This window comes from Melopsittacus undulatus, chromosome 1, assembly GCF_012275295.1.
Source record: "Melopsittacus undulatus isolate bMelUnd1 chromosome 1, bMelUnd1.mat.Z, whole genome shotgun sequence".
NCBI lineage: Eukaryota > Metazoa > Chordata > Aves > Psittaciformes > Psittaculidae > Melopsittacus > Melopsittacus undulatus.
This window is the reverse complement of record NC_047527.1, coordinates 122,695,330-122,711,524: the sequence shown is the minus strand read 5'-3', so window position 1 is coordinate 122,711,524 and position 16,195 is coordinate 122,695,330. Positions and strand designations below refer to the sequence as shown.

Below are 16,195 nucleotides of genomic sequence, written 5' to 3'. Positions count from 1 at the left end.
TCTTGATAGCAGCTGTTGCGCAAGAATGACCAACAGAGTAGCAAAAGAATCACTGGGGACCATTATAAAAGAGCTCTAGGCTATTTAAACGTCAACAAAGGAAGAAACAAGAAAAATTTACTTGCCAATCTGTAAACATATTACTTGTTATCAGAATTACATGCATAATTTTATGCTGAATAACATGAGAAGCTGAATTATAACTGAAACATAAAATAACTAGTACATAATTTTAAGGAAATATTAAGGAAAGATAAATGAAGGCATTTTTGACTTTCCAAATTGCCTTTGTCCTTCAATTTGGACCTTTGAAATTAACATACAAAATCATAAAATATCTTGAGTTGGAAGGGACCCACAAGGATCAGAAATGTTTGGTCACATAAGGACAGAGCCATCATAGACAAATAAGCAGTGAAATGCCAGATCTGAATAAAATTCTTTCAGCTATTAATGGGATGAATCCACTTGCCCAGGAAGTAGGGTTTTACTGGTTTGGTTTGGGTTTTTTTTGGGCCAAGTGAAGCCATCTTGGGAGACTAGGAGATGCCCAGAAACATATACACTAGTAAACATCCCCTTTTCACTATTTTGATGTCAAATTTCAGATGTCTAGGACGTAACTGACTGAATGTATGCGATATGCTACAGCTGCTGGACTCCTGGTAATAATAGCTGTGTTTGTAAAAAAAAACCAAAACGAGAAGGTACTAGTCCTCAGACCATTGCTGTATCTTCCTGAACCACAGTTTTTTAAGACAAACCTCAGTCCAAGATTTGATACGTTGTCTCATAGAGCCATTAACTTCTGGATACCACAGGAAATCCTGTAAAACAAATGCAGGTGTACTCTGTAAGCTTAAAGACAAGCAGTAGAACAATTGCAAATATTAAAAAAACACAAACTAATTGCCATCAATTCAACTGTGAAGGAAAAATCATTTCGCCTAGTCAGATTTCCTATATAGTTAGCATGAAAAGTCAGACATCCCCCTCTAGCATGCAAAACAAAAAGCAAAGGGAAAAAAAAACACAGGGGAGGAGAGGCAAGGAATGGGATGATGACAAAAAAAAACCCACAAACCACAAAACTTTGCTCCCATATAAAAAAAAAGAATTTTTCATTTGTAGTTCAAGAGTTGGGATTTCACCAAGAAAATTATTTTCAGTTTCTGCCAAATGGGATGTCCTTGGACTTCTAACATGATCAGGGATAAAACCAAGCTCACAACTGTAACGTATTTGTTAGAACTTGCCTTTTGCTCAATTTCGCACAGTTTTTACTAACAAGTTTTCTTTGTTCCAGAACTTACTATAATTGACAGCATGAAATAATAATTTTTGAACAGAAAGGAAACTTAACAATTTGCTTTACACTTCAGAAATTATCAGCTGACACTTTTTAGATGTCAGGAGTAGTGCCCAACCTTCACCTTGATGGACAGGCAAAACTGATCTCCCCGCTTGTTCCCAGTGGTTTTCTCTTTTCTTGGTCAAGTATTTTCCACATTTAGATTATTGAGTCACAGCCATTGGGATTGTGAAAATTCAGCTACCATGCCAATAATGTCAACAGCAATACAGAATCAAAACGAGGAAGCAGCAGACTAGGAATATATTCATAAATATCCAGATATCTCCCAAAAGCCCAAGCCTGACAAACTCAAATCTTGCTGGTTAGATACCTGTCAAGGCTTAAGGAGCTTTGAAGATGTAGTTACGTGTCAGCCTAAGCCAACATAAATCACACTGCATCAGGCCCTTTGTCCTGGTTTGTGTTCTGCCCCCTCTTTCTAGCATTCAGGTAACCATATTATGAGACACATCAAGACCTGACCTAAAAGGAAACCTATTAGGTAAGTTTTGGGCTGAACTGCTTCCTAAAACAGCAGACTCCACACCTGTACCAGGGTTAGTCACACCACGAACACAGGAGCATGCTCTGAAGGGCAGCAGTGGGACAGCAGAGGCCTAAGTTGCAACAAACTCACACCCTAAAATGTTATTCCGTACCCTAAATCTTAACCACATACACAAACACATACTGAAAGCTCACTTGCAGACAACTCAGCAAATACACTGCTTCTTTGGTTTTCATGAATAGAGAATGAGTTGTCTCCAGGGCATAAACAAAAACATGACTAGCAGAATCCCAGTGCGGCTGACAGCTGTCATGGGAAGCAAAGAAAGCTATTGAGGACACCGCTTTCATTGCCAAGGCAGAGAACAGAATCCTTCACAAAACCTACCCTCAAGTACTCTGTTTGTTTTCTCTTAAAATATCCACATTATAATTAACATTGTGGTTATTTCTCCATGTAAAAACAGTGGAAGGAATACTTGATGGGATAGCACAGAGAACTCTACAGCAGTTATGACAATTAACACTCCAAGTAAGTTAGGCGCAGATATATATTGTTACAGCAGTGGAAGAGTAAACTTCCTGGCAAAAGCTATTCTTGGGAAGGCCAAATTATAATATCTGACAAAAAGAAAAATTATAAATGCTTCCATGGCTTACACGAAACTAACACAGAAGTACTGAAAGCCAAAATATCTCAAACCATCTTATTCAAAATATAGTATGTTAAGATACTCTCTGATATATTTTGTGGAAAATTTATAGTGTTGATGGTCTAAAGCTTCTTTTGATTTTAACAGCACTTGTGAAAATTTGAAAGATCCAGTTCTGACTGTAACTTGGAATACACTGTATGAAATAATATGATGATGACATGCAATTTCACACTAGATAAAAACTTACCACTTTAATTGAAGCAGATTTATCTTCAAATGGGATATTTCCATGCTGTCAAAAAACCAAAACAACGAAACCAAAGTGAGATTAAACTCTTGGAATGAAAAAGAAAAAAAAATATTTACATTTGTATGTTAAATTGCTCTCACCCCGAGGTTTATTTATCCTCAGCAGAAAGGATTTTTCTTGTATAAACTTGTCAGTATACTCATGAAAAATATTTATGTTACTTTCTTGATAAAACAAGGTACTGGAGTGAAGGGTTATTTTTCCTGTAAGAAATCTATCCAACAAAGTCTGAAATGTTTTGTATTCACTCTGTTAAAAAGGCATAAAATATTTATCTATATTTAGCCTCCCAAAATGAGAAACAGACTTTTTTTTTCCTCTTTCTTTTCTTACACTGCCTTTCCTCTAGCCTTCCTTTTCAGCTGCCCAACTTCTTTACACAAAACAATCAACACAGTTTTAATTAAAAAATAAAACCATTTCAGGCAGAAATAAAGTCTGGAATGCATTATTAAATTTGCTGAGTGTTATTGTAAGAAATCAGAAAGGAAGCAGTAAGATGCTGCATATACATTTGTCCTTTAAAATCTTACTAAAATACAAAACTAGTTTCAGTCCTGATCCAGAAGAACATGTGCATTTCTCTTCCACAAACTGAGATCTTGATTTCCTAAATACTTGACAAAATGTATGCCTCAACTCAAAATACATTATAGCACTCTTATCATCTCACCATCACTTTTGGGCAGCAGCTGTGACCTAACCAACAGATGAGGAAGACTGAAATTATTCGGTCAATCAAACATCCTGTTTTGACAATAAGTGACTGCATGCTGTCTGCTGGACAAGGTACCAGCTTGCACTTCTAAATGACAGCATTACTAAATGACAAATCTGATGTCCAGTTAAAAGTGAACTGTATCTTTTCCCTTACATATGTGCTTAAATCCATGAAGGCATATGCCTAAGCATGATACAGCAATAAAAATCAATTTCTGTTCAACAAATGATACAGCTAAATCCTTTCTTACTGCTTCCACCAAACAAGCTTACATTCTTCACCTTATAAAATTCAGACACCTCTTCAGCAGTGATTAAAAGGAAGGCAAGACCAAAAGTTTTTTTTAGTTTCAGCTTCAAGTTAGACTTGGAAATCTGTCATTGCCCTAAGGATTTTTATGAACAGATTAGATCAGCAATTCACTGACATTTACAATGACAAATGATAACCCATGAATTACCACTATTTAAAAACACACACACAAGCAATCATTTTTTCATCAAGAAGCCAAATATGAAGCATAAGTTGTGATGGGACAAGTCGGTTTCATTAATTTATTCCCTCACTGCCACAAATTTTCACTCAAGCTTCCTAGTTCACTTATCATCTGTACCAAACAATTATCTTGGTCTAATCTTGTTCTCTTCCAAAAGGCCTTTTTGAGGGTCTTCTTCCTGATGGCTAGGCCAACAAATGGTATAATTTCCTGTTTGGTTGGGGTTTTTTTAATTCAGAGGTAATTCAGGAAGACAGAAACAAAGACATCATCAAAACAAACTACTGCCTCACCTTATTTCCTTCTTCTTTGACTTGAGGATTTATGAGTTTTATAAATGCATAGAACAGCTGTCGAATTCTAGAATCTCCTATAAACACAACATGTTTGTCTACGAGGCAATTTTTTGCTTCACTGTAAAACAAAATAGCAACATTCATGTTACAGGAAATTTATATTTTAGGAAAAAGTCTTTAGAAAATCTACAGAGCAATACAGATCATTCTAAGCATTACATCCAGCTCTAAGGAATGGTAAATCTTTTTTTTTAAAGTGTGCTGAATTAATAAAAAGTTTAGCACAATTTGCATAGAAATGAAAATGAACTCTCCTGCTAATAGGCAAACAGTAAAGCAGGCTTTTCTACTCTGTGATGCTACAAACACAGTGGGTTCCAAATGGTAATAAAAGGATAATTCTAAAAAATAAAAGTCTCCTACTAGTAGGTGAAAAAAAGTGAATGGTGATTTTATGTAGGATTTTTTCACTCCTGATTCTACACATCAGATCAGCATTTTCCCTTTCAGCAATCTGAAAATGACACATGAAGCTAGGCAGGCTCTCCATAACATGTATCAGTACTAACATCACCAACATTTACTTGCATTCTTATATAAAAATCTAACTATGGTAAACACTGTAGACACAGAGGTGATCTACAAGGAAAAAGGCTTTCTTCTGACAAATGCTGCACATTTTTGAAAGCCTAGAGAATCAGCTATAAAGAGAAAAATATATGACACCACGCTCACTACAGCTGCAGTCAAACAGTGACTCTTCTTTCCAAGCAGAAAACTGGAAGACATGAGTTTTCTTACCTATTTTTATACTTATGCATCATACAACTGTGGGGTTGCCATACTTTTTCTCCAAGAAATCTCCCACTGGACAGAAGATACTCACACGTATCGGCACCTTTAAAATGTTATGTCAAGATCAGATTTCAGACACACGAAAGTTAAAACATAGCCCCACTGCCATTAAAAACAATCATAATTTGTCAATATTTGAACCATAGGACTTGAAACAATCAATAGCAGCAATAAAACCAAACTCATTGTAAAAACTTGTTGCACAAGTTTCTGCAAATTGTCTTCTCACTTATCACACCACACTTCTCTGTAAATCATGTTTCTATCCACAAAAGGTTAGTGATCCCATTTCTGTTGTCAGAAAGATGTGGTGACCTGGAACGGCATTTCCAACAACAGGTGCCAATCCACTGTGCTATCTACTATCCAGAATACGCTAATATGAAATTAAAGAATACAGTAGTTCAATATCATAATCTTCTACACAGGATCACCATATACAGCATCTCTTACAGAACATGAATGTCAACATAAGATTTTCAAGAAAGCCTATTCTATCTCCTCGTTCAAGACATAGCAGTCACGTCAGAAGAGGTGACATTACATGCTGGGTTAATATGCAAAACAAAACCCATTTACACCAGAATTTGCTGATCATTCTCAACTGCAGGTACCTTTTCTAGTCAAGAAGTTTTACAGTAATTCGGATTAATCACTTTACAGGTGGTGGTGTTCCAGGTCATTTTAAGTTCATATAAATAAAATACTTCAGTTACGATATCAGTGACTGTTATCTCCCAGCAAACTCCATGTTAGATTCTATTGGCTTATAAATGAATACAGCTGAACACGGTTCACTGCAAAAGAAGTTGCCCACCAACATTTTTGTCATACTTGTCATCACACAAACAGAGGAACAGTTGTGAATGAAAAGGCAGGTACCTGTGCTAGCTTGTTCAGGAACAATGTACCACAGCCCACACTTGATGCATTCTGTGAAACCTTGACTTCCTTAAACTCAACTAAGAACTGCTCTTTTACTCCACCAAAACTTGCACTAATCCTAAAGAACAGGGCATTTTCCACCTGCCCTTTTCAGGGCTGCTGAAAGCCATGTACTGTAATGAGACAGACTTTCTGCTTCAACTACTATGAGGAAATCTGAAGTATTACCCAGAACTGTAAATTAGATGAGGTGAACAGAATGAGATGCAATACCATGAGGTGTGTAAGAATGGGAATTTACAAGGTACCGCTGCCTCTACCAAGACCCAGGCTCACAGTCCTCAAAGATCCTCAAAGATCAGTACAACAGTAAAAAGCTTTTAGTAAAAAGAGACACAGCCATGGTATCACTTCCCTTGTGCTGAAACAAAGGCTCCCAAAAGACCACAGTCAAATCTATCAATAAATAAAGATATAAAAAGTGCATCAGGTAAAGAAAGACTTTGTGTAACATTCTGATAAGAAAATATATCCTAAGTTATGGTCCTAAGATCACAGTGAAAGCTAATTAATTATTACAGGCACTGAAGCAACTCTTCTTTTTGGCTGCTTGGTTTTCAGATTTTTTGAGTTGGACATAAGATAATCGGGAAAATTACTATTTCCGTAGTTTTCCAAAGTGCCCCTGCCATGGCGGTAGGTTGGGAACTAGAAGAGCTTTAAGGACCCCTCCAACCCAACCCATTCTATGATTCTATGACACAGAAGTTCAGACAATGCAGCTCACATATGTTGCTTGAAAAACACTATAAAATTAGCCTGGAAGAAAGAAGTGGCAGCTGAAGACACTGTCTAGCCCTACCTTCCTCTCTGAAATTCCTCCTACCTGTTTTCATGAAAATCTGAAAAAGGCAATATAGAACAGACTGTATTGTAACTGACACTCCTTGGCTCACTTTTCCACCCAAACCCAGCAGTAGTAACACAATCAAGTTATTATTTACACCCATCTAAGGCTACTCATTCCAAAATGTGACTTTAACAACCAAACTTGCTTTCTCTCCTGCAACTTTAATTACTTTTCACTGCTATTGCATTTTGACTTTTAAAAAAGCTGGAATAACATGAAGAATTACAACAGTCTCGAAAAAGGTCATTGCTCTGGGCTTGGGTTGGCTGTCTGTGAGCAACCCACATGACATACTCCTAATATGCAAGATAAACTGTTTTTTATTAAAATTGTCATCCCTTACTCCTACGTCTGTTTTTGGAGGCAGATTTTGACACATGGAAGAAAAATGTGTTAAAAATTTAAATAAAATATATACATAGTGATAAACTCCTATTTTTATCATCAGTAAGAGTCTACCAATCACCCCAGGGTAGTTCAGGAATTCTCTCAAATTGGCTGAACCTTTCAAGCAAATGCTTGAGACACCACAAATCAGATCAACACTTGTACTGTTCATGTCAAACTGATTGTTACACAGCAGCAATGAGATTTGGCAAATGGCCAGTTGCAGAAGGCCACTTGCTTCTGAACATTTAAAGAAGCTCTCATGGAAGTATGCTGAGACCACAGATGAATGGTGAACTCCAGGGGTTTCCAGAAAGGTAGTCTCTGTAACTCTCCTGTTTTTCAACCAGCATAGATCACTCCAGGTCAGCAACATCATCTTTCTTTTTCCAGTCTGTGCCTGTTTCATTGTTCAGTTACGTACCATTTCTGAACAGATTACAGATCTTCCAGAAGCAGTTTTTCAATGCCTTTCTGCTCTTCTTGCAACTACTGCTACTTACAAGAAAGCTGCTGATACTGCTGCCAAGATTTCTGCAGAAATAATGCAGAACGCAGCAGACGGCATGGAAAGCGGACTCTTTACTTTTTAAATGTGTTGGCATTGTTCAGATTTGCTGGACAGGCATCTTTCTAGTAGGAATAATAAATTCAAAATTACCGTATTTTCCTTTATTCTTAATAATTTAAAATAAAATCCTTTTTCAATACTCTGGCTTTCAAGAAACGTAATTTCCTCAATCCTCAAACATACACACTTATGTCAAGTATCATTCTGAGTAAACTGCATAAAAATCAAATTGTCAGAAATAATAAAAAGCGTCAAACTCATTTTGCTTGTGATCAGATTATGAGACTATGTGACTTACAATTATTACAGCTACTGCTACAAAGCCCTCCACCACGCAGATGATGAAGAGTAATGTAAGACTGAACTATGTAAAAGAAAATCCTCTACTAACTCAAATCCCTCTGAAATCCATTAATTTGCTGAGGAAGTTGAATAACAAAGTAAGAACAGTCATGCACAGTCAGACCATGACCTAGGTCATTCTAGCCTGATAATTCTGCCTTCAACAGGGGCCAAAAGCAGATGCCTGGGGACTAGTAAGAAGAGGGCAAGTAAACACTAAGTTCTTGTCTAATATTCTTCCATGTTCAGTCCAGGGACTTCCTGAGCTGGATGTGGTTTCTCATATTTTGCAGAAACTTCCACAGATTTTTTCTGACAAAGTCATGCAGCCTTCTCTTTGATTTTTTAGCATCCGCAGCATTCTTCTACAAGAGGTTTTCATACCCACAGCTGCTGCTTGAAGAATCACTTGCATTTATTTTAAATATGGTTTTGACTGCATTTACTTGGTTCACCCTAGTTCTTCCGTACAGAAAGTTCACACTCACATCTATCATGATTTTTAGATCACTACCAATCCTTCCCCAGTCTAGTTTTCAAGACTGAAGAATTGTGTTTTACTAATTCTTCATAGGAGTGTATGTTCCATATCTTGAGTTCATAACCCAAGCTTGGCAGCTCTGAACTCCATGGCACTCCCATCATGATTACCAACAAATAAAACAATCCTCCATTCTACAATACGTTTACAGAAATAACATTCCAAATATCACACACGGCACACATCGTAAACATAAAGGTAATATTATAGGTGAAGGAATTTTACCTTCTTTCCCAACTCCAGCTACTGAGTATCTTACTATTTCCCTGAGCAGTATCAGAAAGCTCCTGAAACTCATCAGGAGCATTACTGATGTCTGATATCTTAAGTCTTTTGTCTTTCTTTAAACATAATAGTAGCAGGTTTTTGGGGGCAGGAAATGAGGGAGGAGAATAAAACAAGACTGAAACAGCAGCCCAAGTCTTACTTAGAAGATTAAATACACAGCAGCCAAAGAACCACTCTCATTTTAATATACCGCTCCTTCTTCTTAACCCTTAATGAGATCTTAAAAGAAGAAAAAAGGGAAAAAAAAACAAACTACCACAACAAAATATAACCCAGTACCTGAGGAAATCTATTCTATACACAAGTGCTATTCTAAACACAAAACACAGAACATTCTTCTTAAGTTCTCTTTTCATGTTTTGTGTAAATAATCCTACCAACATATTACCTTTTATTTTCATCACTTTACACTTAGATACACTATGATATAGTTATACACAAAGACCATACTTCCTCTATTTTTATTATGTTCATTATTCTAATTTATCATTCTTCAAAATCGTGGGTTTCCACTGAAATTCTGAAATCTCAGTCTCTTCATTCAGTGGGAGAACAGCCTGTGCTTCACAATGCTTTCTCTAAAAGGCACACCATTTCGAAGAAATAGTGACTCAATTGTTCTCTATTTTTCAAAATAAAAATGTAGTTTTAAACAGGATCTATCAGTGCTGATTTTAAGAATGTAAAATTTTAAATAAAAACTCATTTCCAGCAAGGTTTGAGACTTTACTTTTTGAAATGTGATAACTGGAAAACACACAGCATTAACTTCACTGGGTAGCTCATAAACATTTAGTCCAGTTAACTCCTCACTGAGTATGCAGTTTAAAGGCAGTCTTTAACGTCTCCTAATTAATTTTAAGTTTTGCAAAGCATGTAGGCAACCCTTAAATATGACAGTCTCCCTGAACATGAATTTGACCTTCCACAACCCCAGTTCAGGATTTCTCCATACAAGTAACTTTTATACAAGCAGGTTTTATTGGGAAGCGCACTAATCCATTCCCACCTCCAACATGTATTTGCATGACTGAGGCCAAAATTAGCTGAAACTTTTATATGTGAAGACAGGCAAAACAAGGGAGTTCTAATTAAAGTCTCAATCACCCAAAAGCTCCCAAAGGAAGCCAAGACAAAACCAACCACTTTATAAAACATATGCATATTCTAAACATTAATTGATGCCTTTTGAACTTTTCAATATTGCAGTTGAAGAAGAAAAATAGATGGCAATCTGGAATTCTAAACTGGGTGGGATAAACTAGGCTAACTACCAAAAAGTTAAATCATCTAACTGCCACTCATTTGAAACCTTATAAGTACAGATACTCTGAAAACATAGAACATCTATATATTAAAACTCTCATTCCTATCCAAGGATAGTATGAAAAAAGGTACAAAAGCAGCAGCCTTTATGTGCCTTTATCACTTTCAGAATGTCTTCCTCACAAAAAACCAAACCCCAAAGCAACAAAGCAAAGAAAAACAAACCTCAAACCAAACAAAAAAACAAACCCAAACCCAAGCCCCACAAAAATGCTAAAAGCAACTGCTCTCACTCATGTAGTCTCTGCATACCCATGCTGGTCCCACAGAAAGAAGGATTCACTGATGAACTTTCTTCACATGTACCATTCTCTGCCTGGTTATATACGTTCTCTCTGGCGTTTTACTTCTGGCTGAATTGTCCAAGGGAAAAAACTGCAGTAAGACAGGCTAGAACATCATCAGTGTGCTTCTGTGGTATAAGCCTGATTTTGTAAATAATAAAGCACATGAAATAACAGAGTAGTTTGACTTAATACATTATTTTTCTGCAAAGACAGCTGTGGTCTTTGCCACCTTTTATATGCCTTACGGGACACCAGGATCTTGTATGTGCCATTAGACATGCCTAACTCTATGAATGACATGCCTATTTTCAATCTCATTTTCTCCATTATTCAAGCAGTTGCTGTTTCAACTAATGAAAAATTTCAGTTATCATGTTTAAAGATCCAATTTTTGGTGGAAGGGGAAAACCCCACACAACCCACAAAACAGATTTCAGCCCTTTTTGTTCATCTGCAGCTCTCTTTTATTTTGTCCAGATTCCTGGACATCTGTGAATGAGAGACAGTACCCACATGGGTGGTTAATTCATTGTTAAATTTCTTGTTTGCCCCACTGTGGAGGAACACATGTCCACCTGAGAGAGTCTGTCTTGTCTGCTCTCCTATTCCTGACAGCAGCTAAGGACAGATATTCAAAGACAAAGCACAAAAGCATGACAAATAGAGAGCAATTCATTCCCTGGAATTGCAGGGGTTTCATAGCCTGGCAACGTCAAGCCACAAGTGCAGCACATTTACATCCCCATCTGATCCACATTCTGCAAATCAGAATAACCCTTTTCATGGTATTTTTGGTATAAAATCTTGGCAACATGTTTCAAAATGCCTTGCATGAGGAATAACAGTGGTTTCTTCTGATAATTTTAAAAGTACTGAATGTTAATTTAATTTTCAGTTGATACTTTCTGTGTTATGGCACAATCACTATGAATTTATCTTCCCCGAATAATTCATAATATTTGAAATCTTCTGGGTTTTTTTGTATAATTGCCAAAAATACACTGACATTTATAGAATTTCAGATATTTGAGGTCACTGAAGGGTTGTAGAATGATCTCTCAAGCACCTCTCCTTTTTTGTTTCCTGAAAACTTTTGCCTGTTATAAATACCCCACTCTCCTTTTCTAAACCATTTGTCTTTTGAATGTTATTCAAAGCAGCTGAAGATGGTAACTGTGTTCACTCCTACTCTATGTCCTATCTTTTAAAGGGTTACAGGAAAGCCTGTTACTCTGTAACAGCTTACAGAAACTAAAAGCCTTAGGCAAAGGAACTTGTTGAAAGCGTTGTGAAAATCCATATATACCATATCAGCTTACATAAAGGCCTGCAGCTTCTCAGTTTTGCAATTTGTGACTCACCCCTCTCATTAAATCTCCCATAATATATAGCATTTATGCGTATTATGGCTTCCTTGTAATCTGCTTGATGTGGCAATCCCAACTTTCTTACACCACTGTCGCAATCCCTCTTTAAAAAGAATCACATTTGTCACCATTCTTCCATCTAGTTTTGTCACTGTGCCTTAAGGAATACAGCACAACAGGCAAATTCAACTACTTCATGCTTGACCTCCTCTAGAATTCGGTAAACGCTTCCATATCTTGCAACTTAGCACTAGTCAGTTTATCAGACTTACTGACATGCCAGTCAGGGATGAGTCTAGAGAACTGTCTCCATAAAGATCCCTACCCCCTTTCCCATTTCCACAATAAATCTCTGCAGCCTTGTCTTCTGTGGACTCTGGCAGCAAGTGTTAGAACACCAGTTGTCCTACAGTAAACACATCCGCAGTGATCTGTCTTTGGACCAACTTTCTGATTCACCCAAAAAGACATACCACATTTTTTAGCATTAATCAGAAGGAAGCAAGAAAGTATTTCTTTTAAGCAGTTCCACTGCATTTACAGATCATGGCAAGGTTCACAGCTTCAGGGTCAAAACAACCCGAAGAAAGAGGGTTAGCAAAGCTCCCAGCACGCCTGTTACTAACATGCACCCATATGTAGCCCTGTCACGTTCTCCAGCTGCGGTCTCCAGATCCTGGTTACTGGCTCGGCCACACAATCACACGTGAAACCAAACGACTCTTTATTTTGCTTCATACACCAAAGAGTCTGGATTTCGTTATGAACGGTTCAAACAATAAAATAAGATATACCGAGCCTTACACCAATTTTAATCATTGAGTGCCATGTCAAGGCCGTTAATGATCCTGTAGGGAAACAAGTGACAGGGCAGTCACCCCCTGGCCGCCGGCAAGGCCCCAGGTATGGAGCTACGCTCACAGTCAGAGCCCAGCGCCACCACCGACCCCGCCAGTCATGCACGCCCGAGCCGCGGACACTCGCCCGGCCGGCGGGAAGCCCTGCAGGCTGGGCCCCGCAGTGGGGGCACCGCTCTCCTCCCGCCGCCGGCTCCCCTTCGCCTCCGTTCCCAGGCTCGCCTCCCTCAGCAGCCGCACCAAGCTGCACCCCCCGCCGCAGCCCGCGGGGCAGCGTTACGAGCGTCCGCCCCACCGCCCCTCGGCGCCGCTGCGGCTATCCCGGGCAGGCGAGACACCGCCGTCCTGCCTGCACGGCCGCAGTCCCCGGGCTCCACCGGGGCTCCGCCTCCCGCTGCCCGCCAGCCGCGGCCCCCCGCGGAGCTCCCGCGGCCGCCGCCTCACCTCGGTAGCGGCGAGAGGCAGCGTGGCAGGCGGTGAGGAGCAGGACGGCGCCCAGCGCCAGCACCTTGGCGCTCCTCACGCTGAAGTAGTAGTTGATCTCCCGCTTGCCCCCGGTGTAGGCCAGCGCCGCCATCTTGGTTCCTCCATGACAACAGTGTGCGATGGAACGGGCGGGCGCTGCGGGGCAGCACTGGGTCCCCGCTGGCGGCGAAGGGAGACCCCGCCGCTACTGCCGGCTGCCACCGTCCCCACCGGAGCGGCGGACAGCAGCCCCACCGCCCGCTGCTGGGGCGGAGCCGCCGCACTCCTCCTGGCGCAGCTTCTTCCCCTCGCCCTCCAGCGGGCGGCTCCAGCGCTCAGCTTCCCGCCCCGCGGCGGATAGCCCCGGGCCAGCGGCTGAGGGGCGGTGGCGAGGCGGGCATCTCTTCTCGCCAGGGGCCATTGGAACTGCGCTCCATAAGGAGTATCGAGGTGAGGGGTTATACCTGACCCGGTACGTGGCTGCTAGCACTGGGCACTGCTGGCTTTTCTCCAAGTGATGCCGAAATGTTACCGAAGGGAAATCCTGTTCCTCCACAGGGAGTTACTCGAGTCGTAACTGGGGAAAGGTGCAGAGCAGCAAATCTGCTCTGCGAGACCTAGCCCTTATGGTGGTTATGGTGAGAAGCTGCCCATCTGACCCTCGGGCCTGGAACAGGGCAGATGGCCACACTAACCACACTGCCATAAAATAAGGTGACCGTATATAAACCATATATACACAAACATAAAACTCGGAAAAGGTGTTCAGTGTGTATTCGCATAAACATGGGAAACAAGCAGTGAGCAGTCGTCTCTGGTTTTTGTTTCACCATTCTCCAATTTCCCTGTCACCCAGAAAAAACACTGTTCTGAATGTTCTGCAAATCACTGAATTTGATTATTCATTGAATAATACATGAAAAAATAAACACGGGGGGAAAAAGTGAAACTTTTGAAACAAAACAAGTTTAAACACTACAACCAAAGTTTTATTTTCAAATACCTGAAAACCATAAGAACTTAAGGCATTATGCAAACACAATGTAATGTAAACACAAAACTTGGGTTCTTCTACTGTGTGCGGTTACTAAATATTCTATGTATACCCCATTTCCACCCAGCCAATGTTTTTACTATCATCCGATATACAATCTGTACTTTTCAATTCAGTCTTTTAATTAATTTACTTTCTCAGCAGTGTTTCTAAATAATAAAAACACTTTAGAGTTTTAAAGTGTTCAGGTGTATTCTTTCAGGGAGAGAAGGAAAAAGGTACCAGGTAAACTCCCCAGTGCAGATTTGGAGTTACTGGGTCATTATTTTTCTAATTCCCCCCCATCAAACCAAAACAATGACAAGACCAACAGAAACACCACCCCCTCCCCCCCAGTATGGTCCTAATATGGATATTTTTACCCTATAAATGAAAAATCCCCATTAATGTCTTATTTTTTTGGTCACACATCATTCAAAAAGTCAGGAATTTTCAAAGCCTTCTTACTGTGAACAAACTTTATTATTTGTTAAAATATTCCTGTTGGTGCTTAGCTTGTTTTGTCCTCATTTCACGTGTTCAAGTGACAGCTACAAGTTTTTACACTTTAAGAAACAACTTAAATATTAGCGGCTTCTCTAACTGAAAGTATTCATGGCAATATATTTTGGAGCTTTTTGCACTGTTGCTCATTTATGATTCTGAGCAGTCTTATGAAATGTGAATTTCCTGCAGTCGTTGGAGACCACAGACACTCTTCTTCATTTGCTTTTATAACATGGATACATGAATGAGTAAAACTTCTTGTCTGACCAAAACATATTTACTTCATCCTGGCTCATTCTGCAATATAGATGTGTTAAGTTTGCAGGCTGTGTTGCAAGTTCGCAAGGTGAATTTATGGCTGTGAGTCTAGCACTTCAAAACTTACCCTAATTAATTCTGTTACTATAAGCTGTGTAGATGCAGAAAGCATGGAGTTCAGCTGGATCTCCCAGAGTGTTGACTCAGTTCCTCAGTTAGGTGCAGTGCTTGAACAGAGAAATATAACTTTTCCTCTCAGAAAGAATTCAGCTCTCTAGTGCAAGGTCTCTCTGAAGAATTTCAGGGGTCATAATTTGAATCAGCTTCTTCCAATGAAAGAACAGCAGAAATTAAAAAGTTAACAAAAACAACCATATTACAGATATCTCAGAAAATTACAACATCCAGAAATATTCACTCCATCTCACAGCCTTCATAAGGCTCTTTTAAATCTGCTGCCTACCACTGGAAGTCCCTGGGAAATCCTCATTTGCCAAGAAGCACTAACATTTGCCTTCAGTGATGCTTGAAAATGATGTGTTGGTTACATGTCTGTTATTTTAGGACTGTTCAAATGCAAACTGTTGCAGGTTGAATATCTTAGTAAGAACAATCCATCTGTGTATATTAAATATTTACATGGATATAAGACATCTGCTTTTGCTTCATCGCCCCTTTGGAGACATTGCTCAGGTGTTCAGCAAGAGAGATCTCTCTCAATTCAGTCAGAAGCTTTTGGCTGAAGTGCCATGAGTTAGGAAGTGTTCTGCATGCAAGCAGTCTTGCTTCTTACAGGTACCTCCTTGTTTTTCACAGGCTAATTGGATTTGGCACCATGTAACTAAGTAACTCACACCAAAGTCACTATATATAACAGAGCTGATATAAAAGGCTAATTAGGGATTGCAAAGTATCCTATGAAACCAACTCCAGACATGAACTCCTATTAGCTAGAAGTAGCTCTGTAAATTATGTG

General features: G+C 39.4%; 1 protein-coding gene across 1 annotated transcript in view; it reads right to left on the bottom strand.

Annotated features, from left to right (window-relative positions):
• Nucleotides 1-13,721, bottom strand: part of CASD1 (CAS1 domain containing 1) — a 31,054-nt gene extending 17,333 nt beyond the window's left edge. The window contains exons 1-5 of the mRNA XM_034070188.1: nucleotides 13,401-13,721; nucleotides 5,142-5,238; nucleotides 4,338-4,458; nucleotides 2,765-2,809; nucleotides 765-827 (exon numbers count right to left, since the gene is read on the bottom strand). Coding sequence (XP_033926079.1) covers nucleotides 765-827; nucleotides 2,765-2,809; nucleotides 4,338-4,458; nucleotides 5,142-5,238; nucleotides 13,401-13,533 — 459 coding nt within the window. The 5' untranslated portion in view covers nucleotides 13,534-13,721. The remainder of the gene's footprint in view (nucleotides 1-764; nucleotides 828-2,764; nucleotides 2,810-4,337; nucleotides 4,459-5,141; nucleotides 5,239-13,400) is intronic.
• Nucleotides 13,722-16,195: the final 2,474 nt, after the last annotated feature.